This window comes from Heptranchias perlo, unplaced genomic scaffold (genome assembly GCF_035084215.1).
Source record: "Heptranchias perlo isolate sHepPer1 unplaced genomic scaffold, sHepPer1.hap1 HAP1_SCAFFOLD_59, whole genome shotgun sequence".
In the NCBI taxonomy this organism is placed as follows: Eukaryota; Metazoa; Chordata; class Chondrichthyes; order Hexanchiformes; family Hexanchidae; genus Heptranchias; species Heptranchias perlo.
The window spans coordinates 2,101,162-2,127,730 of record NW_027139612.1 but is presented as its reverse complement, the minus strand read 5'-3'; the positions used below and the strand labels follow the sequence as shown (position 1 = coordinate 2,127,730).

The following is a 26,569-nucleotide window of genomic DNA, read 5'->3' as shown; positions in this document are numbered from 1 at the left end:
TCCTTGGAAACGCCCTCTCCGTCAATCTCACTGGTTGTGAGGGTAACAGCGATGGGCTTGGGCTTTCCTGTCACTCACCGAGCGACTGCGGTGTCACCGCCTGCCTGTCAGTCAATCAATCGGATGCCCGTGGTGTTGGTGTGGGCGTGGTAGCGCTGCCACTCACTGTGCGGTTGTCAGGGGCGACGGACGGACGGGGGGGTGGGGCAGCGTTCGACGCAGGCGCACTTACGCTCTTGCAGACTCATGGTGGGGCGTGCGTTCTCTCGCACTTGTTAGGAGAGCGCGGCCGGCCGTGGACGGTAGAGCGTCCGCCCGAGAGTCGGCAATGTGGCGGCGGTGGAGTGCACTGGCAGCGCGGGTGGGGAAGTGGTGGCGGAGGAGTGGCGGCGGCGGCGCAGCAGGCAGCGAGGAAAATGAGGATCAGGAGCAGCGATTGAAGGGCCCGTGGGTGATGGTGGAAGGAGAGGAGGAGGAGCGGGCCGGGCAGCCCGACAGTCCGCCTTCGCCGCTGGCCGCGGCCCCAGCAGAAGGTGGGTGTGGGAGGGGGGGGGAATATTAATACTGTCAGGAATGGGACGGAGGAGTATTAATAGTATGAGTAACGAAGCCCGGGAATCTTGATACCCTCGGTAGTGGAGCGCGGGAGTATTCGTGTTCTTGCATAGAAACATAGAAAGGTTATAGCTCAGAAGAAGGCCATTTGGCCCATCTATTCTGTGCCGGCTCTATGCAAGAGCAATCCAGCTAGTGCCACTCCCCTGCCCTATCCCCGTAGCCCTGCAAATATTTTCGTTTCAACTACTTATCCAGTTACCTTTGGAAGGACATGGTTGAATCTGCCTTCACCATCCATTCGGGCAGTGCATTCCAGATCCTAACCACTCGCTGTGTAAAAAAGTTTTTATTCAGGTCACCTTTGGTTCTTTTGCTAATCACCTTAAATCTATGTCCTCTTGTGACTGACCCTTCTGCCAATGGGAACAGTTTCTCTCTATCTACTTTGTCTAGACCCTTCATGATTTTTAATACATCTATCAAATCTCCTCTCAACCTTCTCTGTTCCATGGAGAACAACCCCAGCTTCTCTAGTCTATCCACGTAACTGAAGTCCCTCATCCCTGGAATCATTCTGGCATCATTCTGGCAAATCTCTTCTGCACCCTCTCTTAAGCCTTCATATCTTTCCTGAAGTGCGGTGTCCAGAACTGGACACAATATTCCAGTTGTGGCCGAACCAGTGTTTTGTAAAGATTCATTATGGCTTCCATACTTTTGGACTCTATGCCTCTATTTTTAATGCCCAGGATGCTGTATGCTTTTTTAACTGCTTTCTCAACCTGCCCTGCCACCGTCAACGATTTGTGCACATATACCCCCAGATCTCTGTCCTGTGCCCCTTTTAGAGTTGTGCTCTCTCGTTTATATTGCCTCTCCTCGTTCTTCCAACCGAAATGTATCACTTCGTATTTTTCTGCATTAAATTTCTTCTGTCATGTGTCCACCCATGCCACCAGCCTGTTTATGTCCTCTTGAATTCTATTACTATCCTATTCACTGTTTACTACACTTCCAATTTTGTGTCAAGTATAATTTTTGAAATTGGGCCCTGTACACCCAAGTCCAAGTCATTAATATATATCAAGAAAAGCAGTGGTCGCAGCACTGACCCCTGGGGAACACCACTGTACACCTCCCTCCAGACCGAAAAACAACCGTTCACCACTACTTTCTGGTTCGTTTTCCTTAGCCAATTCTGTATCCATGCTGCTACTGCCCCCTTTATTCCATGGACCGTAATCTTGATGCTATGCCTACCGTGCGGCACTTTATCAAACGCCTTTTGTACACCACATCATCTGCATTGCCCTCATCTACGCACACTGTTATCACGTCAAAAAGCTCTCTTAGGTTATTTAAAGACGATTTGCCTTTAACAAATTAGTTTTGGCCTTCCTTAATCAATGCACACTTGTCCAAGTGACGGTTAATTCTGTCCCGGTGATTGTTCCAAAAACTTTCCCCACCACTGAGGTTAAACTAACTGGGCTATAGTTGCTGGGTTTATCCTTACACCCTTTTTTGAACAGGGGTGTAACATTTGCAATTCTCCAGTCCTCTGGCGCCACCCCCGTATCTGCGGATGTTTGGAAGGTTATGGCCAGTACGTCCGCAATTTCCACCCTTACTTCCCTCAGCAACCTAGGAGTCTTACCAACTTTAAGTACAGCTATCCTTTCAAGCACCTGTCAGGAATTGTGCAGGAGAGTATTCATATTGTCAGAAATGGTGAGCTGGAGTATTAATACTATCAGGAATTGAGTGGGGGAGTAATCATTTTGTCAGGAATGGAGCGGAAGAGTATTAATAATGTCAGTTATTGAGCGGCGGAATATTAATACTATCTGGAATATAGCGGGGTATTATAAATTCTGATGGGAATGGAGCAGGGGAGTATTAATACTTTCAGGAATGGAGCGTGGGGGTTTTGGTAATATTACTGTCAGGAATTGTGTGGCGGAGTTTTCATACTTTCATGAATGGAGCGCTGGAGTATTAATACTGTTAGAAATGGAGAGGGGGAGCAATAAAACTGTCAGTGATGGACCGGGATGTATTATACTGCTGCTGATGGAGCGGGGGAATATTAATACTGGCAGTGTTGCACCGGTGGATTATCAATACGGTCAGGAATGGAGAGGATGAGTTTTAATAGTTCTCAGTAATGCAGCAGGGGTGTATTAATATCTACAGCAATTTTAATATGTCAGTAATGAAGCGGGGGCATATTAATATCGTCATTAAATAAGGTGTTTGAGTAAGAATACCGTTTATAATAGAGGTGGGAGTATTAATACAGTCAGGAATGGAGCGGGAGATTAGTAATGCAGTCTGGAATAGAGCTGTCGAGTATTAATACAGTTATGAACGGAGCGGGGCAATATTAATATCATCAGGAATGGAGCAGGGACGTATTAACCGCCATCAACAGTGGAGCGGGAATGTATTAATACCGCTTGAATAAAGCGGGGTAGTATTGATGTTGTCAGCAGTGGAGCGTGGAAGTGTTAATACTGTCAAGTATTGAGCGGGGGTCATTAATGCTGTCAGGAATGGAGCGTTAGAGCATTAATATCGTCAGGAATGGAGTGGGGGAGTAGTAATAGTGTTAGTAATGGAGCGGGTGAGTATTACTACTGTCAGGAATGGTGCGGGTGAGTGTTAATACTGTCAGGAATCGTGTGAGGGAGTTTTAATACTGTCAGTAATGGAATGGAGGAGTATTAATAATGTCAGGTGTGGAGTGGCTGAGCATTAATGATGTCAGGACTGGAGCGGGAGAGTACTAATTGTGTCAGGATTGGAGCAGAGGAGTATTAATACATTCAGGAATGGAGCGTGGGTGTATTAGTATTACTGTCAGGAATTGTGCACAGGAATATTCATACTGTTAGGAATGAAGCGCTGGAGTATTAGTAACGTCAGCAATAGATCGGTAGAGTACTAATATCGTCAGTAAAGTATCGTGGGTGTAATACCATCCGGAATGGTGCAAGCGCGCATTAATATCGTCAGGAATGGGCGTGAGAGTAACAATACCATTAGGAATGGAGGAGTGGAGTGGTAATACTCTCAGGAATGGAGCGGAGGAGAATTAATAATGTCAGGTATCGAGCGACTGAGAAAAAAATGTCAGGTATGGAGGGGGGGAACATTAATAGTGTCTGGAATGGAGCGGTGGATTATTAATTCTGATGGGAATGGAGCAGGAGTGTGCTAATTGTGTCAGGAATGGAGCAGGGGAGTATTAATAGTGTCTGGAATGGAGCGGTGGATTATTAATTCTGATGGGAATGGAGCGGGAGAGTACTAATTGTGTCAGGAATGGAGCAGGGGAGTATTAATACTTTCAGGAATGGAATGTGCGGGGATATTAGTATTACTGTCAGGAATTGTGCGGAGGAGTATTCATACTGTCGGAAATGGAGTGTGGGAGTATTCATTCTGTCAGTGATGGAGTGGGGGAGTATTAAAACTGTCTGATCAAGCGGCAGAGTATTAATGTGGTCAAGAATTGAGTATGAGTTTAATACTTTCAGTAATGGAGCAGGGGTGCATTAATACGTACAGTAATGGAGCAGGGGCATATTAATGTGTCAGAGATGGAGCGAGGACATATTAATATCGTCAGTAATGGAGCTCTTTAGTATTAATACCACCAATAAAGTAGGAGGGAATATTAATACATTCAGGAATGGTGCAGGGGAGTATTTTTACTTTCAGGAATGGAGCGTGGGTGTATTCGTATTATTACTGTCAGGAATTGTGCGGGGGAGTATTCAAATATCAGGAATAGAGTGCTGGACGAGTAATACTGTCAGGAATAGAGTGTGGGTTATTAATACTGTCAGGAACGTAGCGTGGATGTATTACCAGCTGCCAGGAATGGAGCAGGGATGTATTAATACAGCAGGAATAGAGAGGGTTAGTATTAATAGTTTCAGCAATGGAGCGAGCGAGTATTAATACTATGAGATATTGAGCAAGGTAAGCATTAATACTGTTAGGAGTGGAGCGGGAGAGCATTAATATTAGGAATGGAGCAGGGAAGTATTAGTGTCATTAATGGAGTGGGTGAGCATTAATTCTGTTAGGATTAGTGCGGGGGAGTTTTAGTACTGTCAGTAACGGAGCTGGGGTATATTAATACTGCAGCATTGGGGCGGGAAAATATTAATAGTCTCAGTAATGGATCAGAGGATTATTAATACCGTCAGGAATGGAGCGGGGGTGTATTAATACTGTCAGGAATGGGGCAGGGGAGTCGCATTAGTGTCGGGAATGGCTTGGGGGCCTATTGATATTGTCAGTAATGGAGCGGGGGAGTATTGATACTGTCAGTGATGTAGCAGGGGAGTATTAAGGTCAGGAAAGGTGCTGGGAAGTAATAATACCATCAGGTATGGAGCGGCTGAGTATTAATAATGTCTGGAATGGAGCAGGGGATTATTGCTACTGTCTAGAATGGAGCGGGGTTGTATAAATTCAGTCGGAAATGGAGCAGGGGAGTGTTAAACTTTCAGGAATGGAACCTGAATGTATTAGTATTTTCACTGTTAGGAATTGTGCGGAGGAGTATTCATACTGTCAGGAATGGAGTGCTCGAGCATTAATACTGTCAAGAATGGAGCAGGGGAGTATTAATACATTTAGGAATAGAGAATGGGAATATTAGTATTATTGCCGTAAGGAATTCTGTGGGGGAGTATTCATACTGTCAGGGATGGAGAGCTGGAGTATTAATACACTCAGGAATTGAGTGGGGAGTATTCATTCTGTCAGTGATGGTGCGGAGGAGTATTAAAACAGTCAGTGATGGACCGGGGTGTATAAATGCTGTCACTGTTGGAGCGGGAGAGTATTAATACTGTCATTGATGTAGCGGCAGTGCATTAATACCGCCAGGAACGAGCGGATGAGTTTTAAAACTTTTCAGTAATGGAACGGGAAGTATTAATAACATCTGGAATGGAGAGAGCGTGCATTAATACTGTCAGAAATGGTGAGGATGAGCATTAATGTCAGGAATGGAGCTGGAGAGTATTAATGATGTTAGGAATGTAACGGGGGCGTATTGATGCCGTCAGAAATGGAATGGGGGAGTATTAATATAGTCAGGAATGAAGCGTGAGAGCAACAATACCATCAGGAATGGAGCGGTGGTGTAGTAGTACATTTTTAAAAATTTGTTCATGTGATGTAGGCATCACTGGCATGGCCAAAATTTATTGCCCATCCCTAATTGCCCTTGAGGAGGTGGTGGTGAGCCGCCTTCTTGAACCGCTGCAGTCCGTGTGGTGAAGGTTCTCCCACAGTGCTGTTAGGAAGGGAGTTCCAGGATTTCGACCCAGCGACGATGAAGGAACGGCGATATATTTCCAAGTCGGGATGGTGTGTGACGTGGAGGGGAACGTGCAGGTGGTGTTGTTCCCATGTGCCTGCTGCTCTTGTCCTTCTAGGTGGTAGAGGTCGTGGGTTTGGGAGGTGCTGTCGAAGAAGCCTTATAGAATCATAGAATCATAGAAGTTACAACATGGAAACAGGCCCTTCGACCCAACATGTCCATGTCGCCCAGTTTATACCACTAAGCTAGTCCCAATTGCCTGCACTTGGCCCATATCCCTCTATACCCATCTTACCCATGTAACTGTCCAAATGCTTTTTAAAAGACAAAATTGTACCCGCCTCTACTACTGCCTTTGGCAGCTCGTTCCAGACACTCACCACCCTTTGAGTGAAAAAATTGCCCCTCTGGACCCTTTTGTATCTCTCCCCTCTCACCTTAAATCTATGCCCCCTCGTTATAGACTCCCCTACTTTTGGGAAAAGATTTTGACTATCGACCTTATCTATGCCCCTCATTATTTTATAGACTTCTATAAGATCACCCCTTAACCTCCTACTCTCCAGGGAAAAAAGTCCCAGTCTGTCTAACCTCTCCCTGTATGTCAAACCATCAAGTCCCGGTAGCATCCTAGTAAATCTTTTCTGCACTCTTTCTAGTTTAATAATATCCTTTCTATAATAGGGTGACCAGAACTGTACACAGTACTCCAAGTGTGGCCTCACCAATGCCCTGTACAACTTCAACAAGACATCCCAACTCCTGCATTCAATGTTCTGACCAATGAAACCAAGCATGCCGAATGCCTTCTTCACCACCCTATCCACCTGTGACTCCACTTTCAAGGAGCTATGAATCTGTACTCCTAGATCTCTTTGTTCTACAACTCTCCCCAACGCCCTACCATTAACGGAGTAGGTCCTGGCCCGATTCGATCTACCAAAATGCATCACCTCACATTTATCTAAATTAAACTCCATCTGCCATTCATCGGCCCACTGGCCCAATTGATCAAGATCCCGTTGCAATCTTAGATAACCTTCTTCACTGTCCACAATGCCACCAATCTTGGTGTCATCTGCAAACTTGCTAACCTTGTCAGGAATAGAGCAGAGAACTATTAATAATGTCAGGTATGGAGCGGCTGAGTATTAATACTGTCTGTAATGGAGCAGGGGAGCATTAATTATTTCAGTAATGGAGCAGGGGAATATTAATACATTCAGGAATAGAGCGTTGGAGTATTTGTATTATTACTCAGGAATTGTACTGGGGAGTATTCGTTCTGGAATGGAAAGCTGGAGTATTCATTCTGTCAGTGATTTACTGGGGTGTATTAATACTTTCACTGATGGAGCAAGGGAGTATTAATATTGTCAGTGATGCAGCAGCGCAGTATTAATACTGGCAGGAATGGAGTGGATGAGTTTTAATATTTTCAGTAATGGAGTGAGTTGTATTAATACCTACAGTAATAAAGCAGGGGCTTATTAATGTGTCTGTAATGGAGCGGGGGCATATCAATACCGTCATTAATGGAGCGCTTGCGTACTAAGACCGGCAATAATAGAGGAGGGAATATTTATACAGCCAGGAATGGAGTGGGGGAGTATTAATACAGTCCAGAATATAGCGGGCGATTATTCACACCGTCACGAGTGGAGCGTGAGTGTATTAATACCGTCAGGAATGGAGCGGGGAAGTATTAACTGCCGTCAGCAATGGAGCAGGGATGTATTAATACTGCAGGAATAGAGCGGGTGAGTATTAATAGTGTTAGCAATGGGGCGGATGAGTAATAATACCGTCAGAAATCGTGCAGGTGAGTATTAATACTGTCAGGAATGGAGCGGAGGAGTTATAACAATGTCTGATATGGAGCGGCTGATAATTAATGATGTCAGTAATGGAGCTGGGGAATATTAATACTTTCAGAAATGAAACGTGGGAGTGTTAGTATTACTGTCAGAAATTATGCAGAGGCGTATTCATACTGTCAGGAATTGAGCGCTGGTGTATTAATACTGGCAAGAATGGATTGCAGGAGTATTAATTCTATCGGTGATGGAGATGCGGAATACTAAAGCATCAGAAATGGAGTGTAGGTGTAATAATACCGCCCGGAATTGAGCGGGCTCGAATTAATAATGTCAGAAATGGAGTGGTGTAGCATTAGGTATTGTCAGGAATGGAACAGGTGAGCATTAATAACGTTAGGGATGAAAAGGGGGTGTATTAATACCGTCAGGAATGAAACGTGGGATTGTTAATAACGTTAGCAATGTAGCGGAGGAGTATTAATAATGTCAGGAATGGAACGGGGGAATATTAAGTAACATTCGCGCCAGACAACTGCCAGTCAATGAACATCTCCAACAAGAGAGAGTCTAACCACCTCCCCTTGACATTCAATGGCATTACCATCGCCGAATCCCCCACTATCAACATCCTGAGTGTCACCATTGACCAGAAACTTAACGGAACCAGCCACAAAAATATTGTGGCTACAAGAGCAGGTCAGAGGCTGGCTATTCTGCGGCGAGTGACTCACCTCTTGACTCCCCAAAGCCTTTCCACCATCTACAAAGCACAAGTCAGGAGTGTGATGGAATACTCTCCACTTGCCTGGATGAGTGCAGCTCCAACAACACTCAAGAAGCTGGACACCATCCAGGACAAAGCAGCCCGCTTGATTGGCACCCCATCCACCACCCTAAACATTCACTCCCTTCACCACCGGCGCACTGTGGCTGCAGTGTGTACCATCCACAGGATGCACTACATCAACTCGCCAAGGTTTCTTCGACAGCACCTCCCAAACCTGCAACCTCTACCAACTGGAAGGACAAGTACAACAGGCACATGGGAACAACACCACTTGCACGTTCCCCTTTAGGTCACACACCATCCAGACTTGGAAATATATCGCCGTTCCTTCATCGTCGCTGGATCAAAATCCTGGAACTCCCTTCCTAACAGCACTGTGGGAGAACCTTCACCACACGGACTGCAGCGGTTCAAGAAGGCGGCTCACCACCACCTTCTCAAGGGCAATTAGGGATGGGCAATAAATGCTGGCCTTGCCAGCGACGCCCACATCCCATGAACGAATAAAAACATTAATGCTGTCTGGAATGCAGTGTGATTATTAATTCTGTCAGGAATGGAGCAGGGAGTATTAATACTGTCAGTGCTGGACCAAGGTGTATTAATAATGTGACTAAAATGGAGGGGGGAGTATTAATACTGTCATTGATTGAGCGGGTGCGTAATAATGCCGTCAGTTTTGGGACGCTAGAGTAATAATACCATCAATAATAGTGGAGGGAGTATTAATACAGTGAGGAATGGCGCGAGGGCATATTAATTCCGTCAGCAATAGTGGAGGGAGCATTAATACAGTCATGAATGGCGCTGGGAATTACTAAGTGCTCAGTGGATGATTTATCTCGGCCCCCTCCCGATATCCCCACCATCTCAGAAGCCAGGCTTCAGCCAATTCGATTCACTCCACGTGATATCAAAAAACGGCTGAGTGCACTGGATACAGCAAAGGTTCTGGGCCTCGACAACAGCTCGGCTGTAGTGCCGAAGACTTGTGCTCCAGAACTAGCTGCGCTTCTAACCAAGCTATTCCAGCACAGCTACAACACTGATATCTACCCGACAATGTGGAAAATTGCTCATGTATGTCCTGGCAACGAAATACAGGACAATTCCAATCCAGCCAAATAATTCCCCATCAGTCTACTCTCAATCACCAGCAAAGTGATGGAAGGTGTCGTCGAAAGTGCTATCAAGCGGCACTTACTTACCAATAACCTGCTCACTGATGCTCAGTTTGGGTTCTGCCAGGACCATTCGGCTCCAGACCTCATTGCAGCCTTGGTCCAAACATGGACAAAAGAGCTGAATTCCAGAGGTGAAAGTGACTGGCCTTGATATCAAGGCAGCATTTGACCGAGTGTGGCACCAAGGATTCCGAGTAAAATTGAAGTCAATGGGAATTAGGGGGCAAACTCTCCAGTGGCTGGAGTCACACCAAGCACAAAGGAAGATGGTAGGGGTTGTTGGAGGCCAATCATCTCAGCCCCAGGACATTGCTGAAGGAGTTCCTCAATGCAGTGTCCTCGGCACAACCATCTTCAGCTGCTTCATCAATGACCTTCCCTCCATCATGTTCGCTGATGATTGCACAGTGTTCAGTTCCATTTGCAGTCCCTCAGATAATGAAGCAGTCCATGCTCGCAAGCAACAAGACCTGGACGATGTCCAGGCTTGGGCGAGTAAGTGGGAAGTAACATTCGCACCAGACAAGTGACAGGCAAAGACCATCTCCAACAAGAGAGAGTCTAACCACCTCCCCTTGACATTCAACATCATTACCATCACCGAATACCCCACCATCAACATCCTGGGGGTCACCATTGACCAGAACCTGAACTGGACCAGCCACAAAAATACTGTGGCTACAAGATTAGGCCAGATGCTGGGTATTGTGCGGAGAGTGACTCACCTCCTGACTCCCCAAAGCCTTTCTACCATCTACAAGGCACAAGACACAAGTGTGATGGAATATTCTTCACTTGCCTGGATGAATGCAACTCCAACAACACTCAAGAAGCTCGAAACGATACAGGACGAAGCAGCCCGCTTGATTGGCACCCCATCCACCACCCTAAACATTATCTCTTTTCACCACTGGCATACCGTAGCTGCAGTGTGTGCCATATAGAGGTTGCACTGCAGCAACTCGCAAAGGCTTCTTTAATAGTACCTCCCAAACCCGGGACCTCCAGCACCTAATATTGGAACAGTGGTAAATATCCTCACCTCCTATAGTGCTCATTATTGTTAATATTAGAACAGTGGTAAATCTCCTCACCTCCTACAGTGCTCATTAGTGTGAATGTTGGAACAGTGGTAAATATCCTCACCTCCTATAGTGCTCATTAGTATTAATATTAGAACAGTTGTAAATCTCACCTCCTCCAGGGCTCATTAGTGTTAATATTGGAACAGTGGTAAATCTCCTCACCTCCTACAGTGCTCATTAGTCTGGTGCTGACACCATGAGGCATATAGTAAATATATTCCAATAGAAGCAGTAGCCAGGACACTTCTACATCAACACACGGAGACTGTCACTGCCCATAAACACCAGAGGAATCACACCTCGCTATTTATTGTGTGGAAAGCTATCATGTTCAGAAAGCAGCTTAATTTAATAACGGAACTTAACAAATCGAATATATTCATCGCAAATCTGTGAATAACAATTATCCAATTGCCCCAAACTGTGTAAAACCGAGTGAAGGGTCATTTAATTCAGCCACGTTCAGCCCGCTTCATATTTCCCTCCAGAATATTCACTACCTCAGGTCTAAGGCTGGTTCTGGCCTGCACTGTGAGTAAATCTTACCAATGGGCACTCCCAGTGCAGAGTCTCGGCCGACGGGAGCCCGTCTGGCATTGATTTGTGAAGATCAGCGGAATTCACTGGATTTCACTGGGCAGCTGTCTGTGTCACACCTGATGTGGAGCGTTGATCATAACACTCGGGAAATGCTCGATTCCAGAACTAACAGCTGTTATACTGATGGGGGAGGAGAGACTTGGTATCATGTTTAACAAGGCAAAGTTTTCCTGCTCATTTTAATATTTCTTTCTAACTCTCCTATTAATATTGTATTTATTACAGAGGATCAGAATCTGGCAACGTCAATCACCACCATGGCTGAAGGTCCAAACAGGGGAGAAGATCCAACATCTTCAACAAGAATGAGAATGGAAACAGGTAGGTTCAGAAAATTCAGCAAAATATTTCTCTCCTGACAAAGGGTCCAGATCACAATCAGGAAATTGCAGCTCACACAGGAAGAGGTAACATCACAGATACTGTGTCGCTAGAGGGAAATGAGTGACCATCAAGAGGGACAGTGCAGTCACAGGTGGAGGGATCTCCTGAGTACTGGAACTGTCCAATAGTTACCTGGTGCTGGGGACTGCAAGGTGGATAGAGACAGTGACTCAGAGGATGTACTTCCTGAGCAACAATGTGAGATCAGGGAGCAGAGGGACACCCCGAGTGGGGCAGGAGTGAGAGGCAGGTGGGACACAGGAATAGGAGAGCGATAGTGGTGGGAGCTTCTACAGACAGGCAATAGACAGACTCTACTGCAGCCCTGAGCAGGTCCCGAATGGTAAGTTGCCTCCCTGCTGTCAGAGGGAAGAACATCCTGGAACAGGTGGGACCATCTCTGGGAAGGAAAGGAGAGCAGAGAATAGCCATGGTCAGAATCAATAACACTGATACGTTTATCGAGGGAATATTAAGACTCATGCACTCGATGTAAACTAAGTTACCTCCCTCGTGCCAGTTGGAAGAATTTCCAGGAACGGGTGGGACAATCTCTGAGAAGGAAAAGGAAGCAGAGGATAGCCATTGTCGGAACTAATAAAACAGATAGAAATACAATTATAGAGGGAATATTAACACTGAGGCAGTAGATTAAAAAAACAAGGCCTCCAGGTTGTGATCTCCAGATTGATTTTCACTGGGCTGCTAAAGGAGGGAAACATGAGTGTGGCTGCAGGGCTGGAGCAGGAGGGAAGGGTTCACGGTCTTGGGGACTAGAGCGAGTTCAGGGAGAAGGGAAGGGACGGTCACGGTCTGAACCGACCAATGGTTTTACCGACTGGGTGAATGGAGCAGTGGGCGGGGGGGGGGGGGGGGGGGGGTTCAGTTGATATGACCGGAGGATGGGAAATATGCGGGTCTGAGACGAGAGAGTGGAATTAATAAAACTGTTGGAGCAGAAACAGAAGACTAATAAAATAATAAAGTTATGAGCAGGAAGAAAGGAAGGAGGTTTTGAAGTAGTGAGAGATAGTCATTGTTTTGAAGTAGTGAGAGATAACGTTGTTGTTTTAAGTAGTGAGAGATAAAGTTATTGGTGTCGAAAAGAAAATGACTAATGATTAAAATGCCGACAAAATCGGAGTTCGGATTAAATGTTATGTCTGTGAATGTACAAATAATTCCAAACTCATTTGGAAATTCAGAAGCATAAGAGATATGGTCCAGGAGATATGAGACCATATGGTTTAGGTTTACGAGGGACTCAGAGCAAAATCTTCCTGGTTACAACATTTTGATGGGAGATTAATGAAGATTTTAAGACTGATGGTGTTAATGAGAATGTGGATGTACTGAAGGAGGATGTGGGACCAGAGTTAAAGATAACTAGAGAAGGATTTGGATTTGAGAAAAATAGCCAAAGTGGAGAAGCCACTGGTCCCACAACTAATGCGGTGAAATGAAGTCAGGGAGGAGACTTTGGATAAAAAACAGTGCTGATGGATTAGAAAGAGACAAAATAATATCTCTGTTGAAGAGTGAGAGAAGATAAACCGGGTAACTGGAGACCAATTAGTCTCCGTTAGTAGTGGGTAAACTCCTCGAATCTGTAATTCCAGGTCGAATTAGTGAACATTTTGAGATACAAGGGATGATCAGGGGAGGCTGGAACTGATTCGCTGCAGACAAGTCGTATTTGACAAATTTAATACAGCTTTGTTGAGAGGTGACGATAAAGATCGATGGGATGTAGCACTTGCGGTGTATATGAGTTTGCAGAAGGTGTTTGATAATGTGGCTCACAACAGGCTTCAGCCGTTTGGTAAGAGGAAATGTAGCCGCCCGGATAGAAAGTCGATAATGTGTTTAGTTTTCTCCATTTTTGTTCACAGATCCGAACACTGCAATCACTGAGTTCCTGACAAAGTGCGACGATTACCAGCTGTTCCAGTTGACGAAATTCTACCGGGACAGACTGGAACAGGCGATTGAAGAAGTGGTGGACGGAGTCAACTCGTTGTTAACATACGAGAGGCATTTCAGTGGACAGGAACATCGGGTAAGTGGGAGGGACACAGAATGAGTTTGGATTAATTAAAGATCACAGAACTAACAGGATATCAGATCTTCGAATCATAGAATGTTACAGAACCGAAACAGGCCAAATTGGAAAGAAATGGATGAAACTGAACATATTCTGAATCTGAACCAATGATAGGAAGATATTAAATTACCCAGTGGATCAGTCAATATCTGTACAGAGAAAGGACAGGGTGACAACAACTTGCATTTATATGGCGCCTTTAACATAGTAAAACGTCCCAAGGCGCTTCACAGGAACGATTATCGAAGAAAATTTGATAGTGAGCCACATGAGGAGACATTAAGAGAGCTTGATCAAAGAGTTGGTTTTAAGGAGCGTCTTCAAGGAGAGAGAGGCAGAGAGGTTTAGGGAGGGAATTCCAGAACTTCGTGCCGAGGCAGCTGAAGGCACAGCCGCCAATGGTGGAGCGATTAAAATCCGGGATGCACAAAAGGCAAACATTGGAGGAGTGCAGAAATCTCGGAGGATTGCAGGGCTGGAGGAGGTTACAGAGATAAGGAGGGACCAAGCCATGAAGGGACTTGAGCGAAAGGATGAGAATTTTAATATTGAGGCGTTGCCAGACCAGGAGCCAATGTAGGTCAGCGAGTCCAGGGGTGATGGGTGAACGGGACTTGTTGCGACTTATGATATGGGCAGGACGTGGTGTGAGTTGGGATACGAGCACAGAGTTTTGGATGCGCTCAAGTTTAGAGAAGTTGGAAGGTGGAGTCTGGAGGTGACAAAGGGATGGCTTTGATCTTCCCAATGTTTAATTGGAGGAAATTTCTGCTCATCCAATGCTGCATGTCGGGCAAGCAGTGTGACAAAGCAGAGACAGTGGAGGAGTCCGGAGAAGATGTGGTGAGGTAGAGTTGGGTGTCATCAGTGTACATGTGATAGTTTTCCACGGTCAGTTACATACGATGTCATAGGAACAGAGGAAAAGGAGCAGGCCATTCAGCCCCTCGAGCCTGTTCCGCCATTCAATGAGCTCATGGTTGATCTGTATCTGAACTCCATTCAAACGCCTTGGCTCCATATCCCATAATACCTTTGGCTAACAAAACTCTATCGATCTCAGATTTAACATTATTAATTGAGCTGGCATCTACTGCTTTTTGTGGGAGAGAGTTCCACACTTCTCACACCCTTTGTGTGAAGAAGTGTTTCCTAACTTCTCTCCTGAATGGCCGGGCTCTGATTTTAAGGTTATGTCCCCTTATCCAAGACTCCCCCACCAGCAGAAAATGTTTCTTTCCATCTACCCTATCAATTCCTTTCAAAATCCTAAACTCCTTAATCAAATCACCCCTTAACCTTCCATATTTCAGGGAATACAAGCCTAGTTTATGTAATCTCTCATAATTTAACCCTTGGAACCCTGGTAACATTCTGGTGAATCTGCGCTGCTCCTTCCAAGCCCAATATACCCTTTCTAAGGTGCGGTGCCCAGAACTGTACACAGTACTGCAGATGTGGTCTCACCAGGGCTTTGTATAGCTGGAGCAACATTTTCTCCCCTTTATATTGTAGCCCTCTAACATTCCATTAGCTTTTTTGATTATTTTTTGTACCTGAGCACTATATTGAGGGATCTTTGTAAATCTCTTTGAATCTCCATTGTTCCTAGCTTTTCACCATTTAACAAATACTTGGATCTATCCTTTTTTTGGTCCAAAATGGATGACCTCACACTAATCTGCGTTGAAATCCATCTGCCACAGTTTTGCCCACCCACTTAATCTAACAATGTATCTTTATAATTATGTGCTCCCATCTACAATACTTACTATGCCACCAATCTTTGTGTCTTCGACAAACTTGGATATACCACTCTCTATTGTGATATCTAAGTCATTAATAAATATAGTGAATATTTGAGGGCCCATCACAGATCCTTGTGGGACACCATTAGTCACTTTCTTCCAATTCGAGTACATACCTTTTATCCCTACTCTCTGTATTCTAACGCCTAGCCAATCTCCTAACCATGTCAATAATTTGCCTTCAATTCCATGAGTTTTCATTTTATCTAACAGTCTCTTATGTTGAAAATTATCGAATGCCTTCTGGAAGTCCATATACACAATATCCATGGACATTCCCCTGTCTACTACTTCAGTTATTTCCTCAAAAAATTCAATTAGGTTCGATAGATATGACCGACCATTTACAAATCCATGTTGGCTCTCTCTGATCAGTTCAAATCTTTCTGAAGTGCTCAGGAGTCCTAGGTTTAATTATAGATTCTAACAACTTCCCCACAACAGATGTTGGACTAACAGGTCTATCATTTCCTGGTTTCTCTCTCTCACCTTTCTTTCATTTGTGACTTTGATACGGGCCGTTTTAGTGCTGTGGGACAGGCAAAAATCTGATTGGAGGGGTTCAAACGTGGAGCTGCGGGAAAGATGGGCACAGATTTGGGAGGTGAAAACACGTTCAAAGACTTCGAACAGGGAAGGGAGGTTGGGGATGGGGCGGTAGTTTCTGAGCACTGAGAGGACAAGGGTGGGTTTTTTGAGGAGGAGGCGATGACAGTCGATTTGTATGGAAGGAGGACAGTATCTGAGGAGAGTGAACCGTCAACACGATCAGCTAACATGGGGGCCAGGAGTGGTCGACACTGTGGTGGGGATAGGGCCGAGGGAGCAGGAGGTTGGTCTCGTGGTGAAGCTGAGCTCAGAGGGGAAATGAGTGGAGAAAGAAGAGAAACTAGAGAACGGTTCAGGTATAACTCTTGTGTGGATTGAAAATAAGGCAATCAATTTTAGTGGGATTTGGAAAAGGACAGATGAGAAACAACAGAGTGAAGTTAGAGGGGAGGTCATTTTAGCTGACTGACATGCAAACGAATGAATAGGAAATTAAAGAATCGTGGGGAGGGAAATCACAGTTTGTTCCACTAAGTGATACAGTACGAGTGTCCTTTTCTCGAGTCACTGGGGTTCAAATTCAACATCGGCGGAGAAGGGAGTTAGCACTTAGCATGGAGTGTTATTCATGGAGTGAACATTAGGACATTGCAAGCAAGCAGTGAATCATTTTCTGTCAGTTAACTTTACTGGAATGAAAGTAAATGGTAATGATAATCGGTCACGGTAACGGGAAGCCGATCGGCTGCTCCCCGGACACTAACTGAGGCTGAACCAGACGATCTGTAACCTCAGATTCCAACTCCAATCTGAAATTCAGACACATTATGTGCTCCCACGTGATACTGAAACCCTCATCCATGCCTTTGTTGCAACTGGACTCGACTATTCCAATGCTCTCTTCGCCGGCTTGCCATCCTCCACCTTCGGGTAAACTTCAGCTCATCCAAAACGCTGCTGCCTGTACCCTGTCCCTCCCTAGGCCTGCTCACCTCTCACTCCTGTGCTCACTCACCTATTACCTCGCAGTTATCGAATGCCTCCAATTTTAAATTTCCATCGTCCTGTTTAAAACACAACATAGCCTCACCACTCCGTATCTCTGTAACCTCTTCCAGCCTTATAACCCTCCTGTGGCCGTAGAATTCGCTTTTGTTATGACTCTGGCACCTTTCACATCGCCCATCACTCTACCAGTGGTGGTCTATCGTTCCATAGTTTTAGGACCTAGACTCTGGAATTCACTCCCCAAACCTCTCCGCCGCCCCATCTCTCCCTTCTCCTTAAAACCTGCCTCGTTAGCCAGCTATTGGGCACGCCTACAAACATGTCCTCCTTTGTCTCCCTTCTATTGGTCACCCCGACAAACATGTCCTCCTTTGTCTCCCATCCATTGGTCACCCGACAAACATGTCCTCCGTTTTCTCCGGTCCATTGATCACTGATACAAACATGTCCTCCTATGTCTCTGGTCCATTGGTCACCCTACAAACATGTCTTCCTTTGTCTCCGGTCCATTGGTCACCCTACGAACATGTCCTCCTTTGTCTCCGGTCCATTGGTCACCCCTACAAACCTGTCCTCCTTTGTCTCCGGTCCATTGATCACTGCTACAAACATGTCCTCCTTTGTCTCCGGTGTAGGGGACACTCTACAAACACGTCCTCCTTTGTCTCTGGTCCATTGTCTGTTTCCGCCTCTGAGACTCGCCTTGGGATGTTTTGTTATGTTTAAGATTTCATTTCTATAAATGTACATTGTTGCTAATGAACGTTTATAGAATATTCAGCCCATGTTCAGAATGGATCAGTACCCGGCCCAGTGATTACTTACTGTGTTGAATATAAACTGGGAGATCCTATCATAGAGCAACTCCTTTCCTTCTCGTTCTCAGTCTTTGTCTTTCACTCCACTCCTCAATATAAACTGGGAGATCCCATCACGGAGCAGCTCCTTTCCTTCTCATTCTCAGTCTTTATCTTTCACTCCACTCCTCAATATAAACTGGGAGATCCCATCACGGAGCAGCTCCTTTGCTTCTCATTCTCAGTCTTTATCTTTCACTCCACTCCTCAATATAAACTGGGAGATCCCATCACGGAGCAGCTCCTTTCCTTCTCATTCTCAGTCTTTGTCTTTCACTCCACTCCTCAATATATTCATCATTATTCTTTACAGAAAGTTACTGAGCTCGCGGAGAAGGGAAACAGGGCGGCAAGTTCCAAACTTCTCCTAAATCTGGTGATGGAGAAAGGATCTCGGGCCCGAAGGGTGATGTGGGAATCCTTTGTGAAAATGCACCATGCGATACCAAAGTTGGACAAAATACTGAAAGAGATGCAGGAACTTGGTACGGTAAAATCACACACTGAATTCAATTTCAGATTGAAACACTGCAGAATTTACTATAATATTACACAGATCGGATTTCATGAAAGCTCATTGATTTAAACAGGTCCTGATCCATTTGATTATATGAACATCGGACGAGGTTTATCTGAAATACCCAGTCACCTGAAAGGTAAGTGATGAAATGGAGATTTCAAACCGTTTATTTCACTTCTGAGAATCAGAATGTTTTGACTGTAGACTTTTGTTTAGAGATTGTCGGAATCTGGGTATCAGAAATTCAAAGGGCAAAAGAAACACAATAAAAGTTCATTTTCATATGTCATTAATCCTGTGAAACCACAAGCATCTGGCTGGATCCGAATACATTGCAGCGCTTCATACACATCTCTGAGGTGACCTGGCATCCGTGAGGTGCCTTGGACTCGCAGGAAAATAATATTTTGCGTAGATTGAAGTTAAAAGTCACTCCGAATTTTGAATTATTGGTAAATTTGCATGTGTTGCATTACTCCAATTAATCCAGCTGCAGGGTCCCGATACACTGTGAATCCCCATACACATCTGGCAGGATCCTGATACACTGTGAATCCCCATACACATCTGGCAGGATCCTGATACACTGTCAATCTCCATACACAGCTCCGATATGCTGCACAGATACTCTGGGCTCACAGTTAATGAACGGTGCCTTGAGCCAGACGTTAATGGTTACCTGCTCCCCATGAAATCTGACCCAACATCAACTGTAGATAAAGAGATGGACAAATGTGAAACATTAAAATATTATTATTTTACTGCACAGAACGAGACGTCAAAGTGTTCGATCTGATCTGAGAAGATGTACAGATGTTCACACAATAGATCATTAATCCGTGGAGAAATGTGAGGGAAAGGCAATGTTCAGGGTAATTCGGAAGTTCTGGGCTGGCTTCCGAATGGCAGTGAAAGAGAGAACTTATTCTACTCAAAGAATAGTCCTTTAACTCGGGGTCATTTTAGACCCAATATAATGACTAATGGAAACAGATTTGTGATTTCCCAAACCTTCATTATAGGAAATTCAGACCAAAATGAAACAACGGAGTATAATTATTGGGAGAACAGTTGAAATGAACTGTGAATGTTTTCCGCTCTAACATTACACTGAGTAATGTGGGCAGTAGATCTAATTCTAATTCTAATTGGTGATATGAAAGGACTATTCGAAAAAACACATTCAATGTAGGTGTAAAACTGCTGAAAAATTGTTGACAATTTCTGAAACACAATATAACAGGAGAGTGATTAGAGACAGGAAAAGGCCATTTGGCCCAAATAAGCCTGTCCCGAAGAAAGATGACACCAACTACCCCTCCTCTCAGTGTATCCACAGAAACACGTTCAATTATCTTTTGACCCCACTTACACTGCCCCTTTAGTGTCCTTCCCAGACTCTCTGGCCCTTTGGGTGAGAAAATTACCCTGACTTCCCTTCTCTGTTATTAATTATTTTGTTGATTGTGAGCCTGTTTCCTGTTTCCGTTGCGTATGTTCAAGACTGAGATCGATAGATGTTTGGAGACTAAGGGAATCCATGGAGATTGGGATGGGGCAGGCAAGTTGATTTGAGGAGATCGCCCATGATCGTAATGAATGGCGGAGCAGGCTCGAGGGGCCGTGTGGTCTACTCTTGCTCCTGCTTCCGATGTTCTTGTATCCTTACTAATGTTGGGAATTCCATTGAAACATTTCAATACCGATGTCACTTGGCCAAACAAAATATATCAAACCCTCTCGCCATTCCCTCAACCGAAACTCCGAATACCTTAAATCATCTTTCTGATTCCCCTCTGTAACTTCAGAATGGCAGTAACCTTTACTTTTGATCAGGTGACTATAGAAGTACAGGTAATACCCCAGATAACATGCCCGAGTCCTGAAACAATAGCAATTTAACTTCTGTCCATTCACAGTCTGTCCCTCTCCTCCTATTTCCCATTTGCGCAGGTCAGCACCACTGACGGTTTCACAGATTGATCCACTGGAACCTCCAGTTTCGTATAACCAGGATCATGTGTGGATCTGTAATGAGATGTCTATAGTACAGGGCAGGTCCGATCGTATTAATCATCAGAGGGAAAATATCACCTTCACAGAAATCTCCATGTTCAGTAAATATTAGAATCAAGTGAGGATTTAAAACTTTTCTCCGTCATTATTCATTTTCAAGCGAGGTTTTCAGTAACTGAGTTTAATTTCCTGCTCACACCTCTATAAAGCTGTGAATTCAATCTCTGAACATTTTACTGAATAGTAAAGTGATATTGAGAATTTGTTTTTGTGTCAATACAACTAACATTGAGAACCACTTTCTGTCTGTTCTAATTGAAGATGTTCAACAGAAACACAAGGAAACACTCCGGGTCCAAACTGAAACACTGAGAGTGAACACGATCCTAATAAAGGAGAAGGTTAAGATTTTCCAGCTGGTCAATCTATACACTGAGCTAATGGTCATTTCGACTGTTCGCGATCGGACACTTGTAGAACATGAACTGCTGACAAGAGGCCGAGCCCATGAAGAGTGGAGAGAGAAACATCTCCGGAGAGAACTGGAAACAATCCGAACAAATCAATTGTTCCAGAGCAGTTTTTCCAAGAGAAAATCCAAATCTGGGAGTTCAGCAGCAGTGAGTGGAGTCCCGGGGATTGGAAAAACAACAATGGTACAAAAGATTGTTTATGACTGGGCCACTGGGAAAATATACCCACACTTTCAATTTGTTTTCAGTTTTAAATTCCGGGATTTGAACGCTATTAACTGTAGAATAAACCTGAGGAATCTGATACTGGATCTGTATCCTTATTTTGGGAATATTCTGGGAGAGCTCTGGAAGAACCCAAAGGGATTACTGTTTATATTCGATGGTTTAGATGAATTCAAGGACAGTATCGATTTTGCTAACAATCGGATAAATACAGAGGCTGATTACATCTGCACAGATCCTGAAGACTGGTGTGAAGTGTCTGACATTGTGTACAGTTTATTACAGCACAAGCTGCTCCCAGGATGTTCAGTGCTCGTGACCAGCCGCCCCACTGCATTACATTTATTGGAAAAGGCTGAGATCAGTGTCTGGGCTGAAATCCTGGGATTTGTTGGTGAGGAACGGAAGGAATATTTCAACAAGTATTTTGAAGATCAGGCGGTGGCAGCAGCTGTTTTCAAACATGTGGAGGAGAACGAGATCCTGTACACCATGTGTTACAACCCTTCCTACTGCTGGATCCTCGGTCTGTCACTGGGTCCCTTCTTCACACAAAGAGACAGGAAACAGCAGCGAGTTCCCATGACCATCACCCAACTATATTCCTACTATATTTACAACATTCTGAAAAACCATGGCCGAGAGATTGAATCCCCCCGTGATGTGTTACTGAAGATGGGTGAGATGGCCTTCACAGGAGTCTCCGAGAAGAAGATTGTGTTTAGAAATGGAGATTTGATCAAGTGCAATCTGCAACCTTCCCAGTTCCTGTCTGGGTTCATGATGGAACTTTTGGAGAGAGATGATTCTGCCCAGAGTGTGGTTTACACATTCCCGCACCTCACCATCCAAGAGTTTGTAGCCGCACTCGCACAATTCCTGATTCCAGATCCAGGGGACATCCGGAAACTCCTCAGTGAAGCCCACAGCAAGGAAGATGGGCGATTTGAGATATTTCTCCGTTTTGTTGTTGGTCTCTCCTCCTCACAGTCAGCTCGGCCCCTGGAGGAGTTTCTGGGTCCATTTCTTCATCAAACGATCTGCGGAGTGATTGACTGGGTGAAGGAGAAGGTTGAAGGACAGATTGGAAACACAGAGAGTGAAACTGGTAAAAGGGACCTCCTGAACACATTCCACTACCTGTTTGAGTCTCAGAATCAAACACTGGCTCGGGTCACAGTGGGATCTGTGGAAACACTTGCATTTAATGGATTGCGACTGACCCCGATTGACTGTGCGGTCCTGTTTCATGTCATTGGACTCTGTAATGCAATAAAACACCTCAATCTGGAGAACTGCTCCATTCAGTGTGAAGGTCTCCAGCGGCTGGGACCCGCACTGCACAAATGCCAGGTGTTGAGGTAACTGTTTATTTGTCTCTCACTGTAAAGCCAATTGGAGAACAGTCACGGATTGTATTGTTGCTCCGCAATGAAGGGAAACAAACAGTTCAGTTAAACCAGAGAGAAGCAGATTCAACACAAATATGACAAATGATAAGAGGATCGGTTAGTAATTCCCTCAGGACTGGAGAATCTAAAATGGATCGTTTTGAACAAGTGGGGATTTTACCGTCTTTATCGGATCAGTAAATACAGGTCACTGAAAGAGTCTGATAATGTAATTGCAATAAATGATATTTATTGCTGTTTTTCTTACTGTCTGAGATACGTCCATTGAAGAGGTTCCTTCTCACTATTAGTTACACGTAGACTGACAATAACTGCAGCAGTCTGTGTGTCGGAGCATCCCACCCTCTTACCGAGGTGTGGGGGCAAGCGACAGTCACCGGACTGTGAACGTGTGTCGGAGAGGGAAGCAGAAACACCAAACATTCAGTAACAAAGAGCAAAACACAGCTTTCGGGCAGTCAACCGCCAGTGGGCGAGCTGAGCTTTCCCCGCAGGACAGTGGTCCGTTATCTTAACTCATCAATGACACAGCCCTTCTCACTCTCCAATACATCCACCATCTCTTCACCCAGCTGGCAGCACTCGTGCCCCTGAGTCAGAATGTCGTGGATTCAGCCCCTCGCTCATTAATCCAGGCCGACACCTCAGTGGGATTTGGGAACTAAAATCTGCCATTAAAAAGGTTCCAATCTAACGGGTTGCGGGGTATTAGCCCAGGAGTACAGACACACACCGACCAGCGGTGGGGCCTCACACACAGCGGGAGGCTCCTGGGTTAACCAGGGGCAGTGAACCCGGGAATTTCCCATAATCTGTGTGAGGCCCCGCTCGGGGAGGGAACTTCAGGAAAATTCCCCGAAAACTGTCGGGCCTGTTGCGCCTGAAATAAATGTGGAGCCAGTTCAATGGGAATAAAGTGAGAGACTTCCCTCCCCTATAAACTCGGAGTACAGGGATATTTAAAACTTGTAACAGGACAGAATAAATTCTACTTGTTCCATGAAATCCTGCGGAATGGATTTTACTGCAGCCGTGAGTGCCGTTTCACAATATAACTCACCCCGAGTTATTATACAGATTAATATAATACTGCATAAAGTACAGGTAATCACCGCTTTATCATTTAATTCGGGGAAAATCGTCCCATTCCCATAAAATCTGGGATTTAAGAAGCAGCAGAAATTAGACAAATTTCCCGAAACATGACGGGACAGGTCACTGATCTCCAGGAGGGTAATTCTGATCATCAGGGAATGAGACCGGACTGAGGGACATTTAAAGGCTTCACACAGACAGCACTTTATTTAGTGAATACATTTACTGACAGTCCCTGAATATATGGAGCGTTGGACAGAGAGAGATTCATTGTCAGTGACAGGGAAATCTGGTTATTAATTTCCTGAAGATTTTTCAGTGTTTCCTGTAATATCAGAGAGAAATTGTATCAGATCGTGGATTGGATTCAGTTTGTTTCTCACTCTCGGTCTGTTTGTGTTTAGACTGGGGAGAAATAAACTGGAAGAATCAGGAGTGAAACTACTGTCTGCGGCTCTGAGGAACCCGGACTGTAAAATACAGGAACTGGAGTAAGTATCAGACTGTGTGAGATAGTGTTTATAATAACTGGATGTCGAACACGATATATTAATGTCAGTATAAGTCATAATAATACAAATAAATAATGGGAATTTACTCTGATTCCTGTTATCTCTGCTTGTCTCTCTCTCTCTCTCTGATCTCCAGGTTATGGATGAACAATCTCACAGCTTCTTGCACCGGGGATCTCTCCTCCGCTCTCAGTACAAACCGGTCACTGACGGCACTGAACCTGGGTAATAATAAACTGAGAGATTCAGGAGTGAAACGACTGTTTACGGCTCTGAGGAACCCGGACTGTAAAATACAGAAACTGGGGTAAGTATCAGACTGTGTGAGATTGTGTTTATAATAACTGGATGCCGAACACGGTTCATTAATATCAGTATAAGTAATAATAATGCAAATAAATACTGGGAATTTAGTCTGATTCCTGTTATCTCTGCTCGTTTCGATCTCTCTCTCCGCTCACTCTGATCTCCAGGCTTTGGGGTAACCATCTCACAGATTCTTGTACTGAGGATCTCGTCTCCGCTCTCAGTAAAAACCGGTCACTGACGGTTCTGGACCTGAGTGATAATAAACTGGGAGATTCAGGAGTGAAACTACTGTCTGCGGCTCTGAGGAACCCGGACTGTAAAATACAGAAACTGGAGTAAGTATCAGACTGTGTGAGATTGTGTTTACAATAACTGGATGCCGAACACGGTTCATTAATTTCAGTATAAGTAATAATAATACAAATAAACACTGGGAATTTACCATGATTCCTGTTATTTCTCTCTCTCTGATCCCCAGTCTGAATGATGTCGGTCTCACAGATTCTTGTACCGAGGATCTCGTCTCCGCTCTCAGTACAAACCGGTCACTGACGGATCTGTCCCTGGGATTAAACTCCTTCACAGACCGATCTGTCCCCGCTCTCCGCTCCCTCATACTGACCCGCAGGAGTCTGATGCGGATCGTGTGAGTGTTTGTGTTAATGTTTAATATAATAAATAAAATATCAATGGGATTCAGTCCGTTTTATGGGTAATATTTGTCTGTAATTATTATTGAAATATTAACCGCAGTCTCCCTGTTATTTACACTGTTGTTCAATCTGTTTATTTCCTGTTTAATCTTTAATCTGTTTCAGGCTGTGGGCGAATCAGTTCAGTTCAAACGGAAAGAGACACCTGGAGTCACTGCGGGAATCCAGACCCGGACTGAGAGTGGGAGTGTGAACATTTCAATTAATAACCATTCCTTGTCTCATTATATGAACATTTCAATTTATAACCATTCCTGGTCTCATTATATGAACATTTCAATTTATAACCATTCCTGGTCTCATTATATGAACATTTCAATTGAAAACCATTCCTGGACTCATTATATGATCATTTCAATTTATAACCATTCCTGGTCTCATTATATGAACATTTCAATTTATAACCATTCCCAGTCTCATTATATGAACATTTCAATTTATAACCATTCCTGGTCTCATTATATGAACATTTCAATTTATAACCATTCCCAGTCTCATTATATGAACATTTCAATTTATAACCATTCCTGGTCTCATTATATGAACATTTCAATTTATAACCATTCCCAGTCTCATTATATGAACATTTCAATTTATAACCATTCCTGGTCTCATGATATGAATATTTTTGGCCGATTCTCTGTCCCTCCCCTTTAACCGGCCGCGCTCCAGGTTTAAATCCGAACGGCCCTTTAACGGTTTCCAGCTCGAGCTGAGCGAGCGTCGTCTCCCATTGTGACGTCAGAGGCCCAGCGACAGGGTCACGAGACTCAGTCACCCGGTCCCCCAGTGATGATTCTGCAGGATATCCGGGGCTGGATGGTCCCCAATGGGGCACTGGGTCAATGCACAGACAGGAAGGGCCCAGGGTGGGGCTCAGTCTGGGCTGCAGTGGGACACTGGGTCAATGTACAGACAGGAAGGGCCCAGGGTGGGGCTCAGTCTGGGCTGCAGTGGGACACTGGGTCAATGTACAGACAGGATGGGCCAGGGTGGGGCTCAGTCTGGGCTGCAGTGGGACACTGGGTCAATGTACAGACAGGAAGGGCCCAGGGTGGGGCTCAGTCTGGGCTGCAGTGAGACACTGGGTCAATGTACAGACAGGAAGGGCCCAGGGTGGAGCTCAGTCTGGGCTGCAGTGGGACAATGGGTCAATGTACAGACAGGAAGGGCCCAGGGTGGGGCTCAGTCTGGGCTGCAGTG

At 44.8% G+C, this 26,569-nt stretch overlaps 1 protein-coding gene across 1 annotated transcript; it reads left to right on the top strand.

Moving 5' to 3' along the window:
- Positions 1–286: 286 nt before the first annotated feature.
- LOC137316352 (NACHT, LRR and PYD domains-containing protein 3-like) lies at positions 287–25,789 on the top strand. The gene is made up of 11 exons (XM_067980419.1): positions 287–533; positions 11,607–11,702; positions 13,658–13,824; positions 18,405–18,576; positions 18,682–18,747; positions 20,949–22,686; positions 24,237–24,323; positions 24,481–24,651; positions 24,818–24,988; positions 25,132–25,299; positions 25,472–25,789. Exons 1-11 carry the CDS (start codon positions 329–331, stop codon positions 25,557–25,559), a joined length of 3,129 nt encoding a protein of 1,042 aa, XP_067836520.1. The 5' UTR covers positions 287–328; the 3' UTR covers positions 25,560–25,789.
- Positions 25,790–26,569: the final 780 nt, after the last annotated feature.

Coding starts and splice junctions, on each gene's coding strand:
- LOC137316352 (XM_067980419.1), top strand. CDS start 329: ATGTGGCGGCGGTGGAGTGCACTGGCAGCGCGGGTGGGGAAGTGGTGG. Junction 24,324..24,480: donor TGTAAAATACAGGAACTGGA/GTAAGTATCAGA, acceptor TCTGATCTCCAG/GTTATGGATGAACAATCTCA. Junction 25,300..25,471: donor AGGAGTCTGATGCGGATCGT/GTGAGTGTTTGT, acceptor AATCTGTTTCAG/GCTGTGGGCGAATCAGTTCA.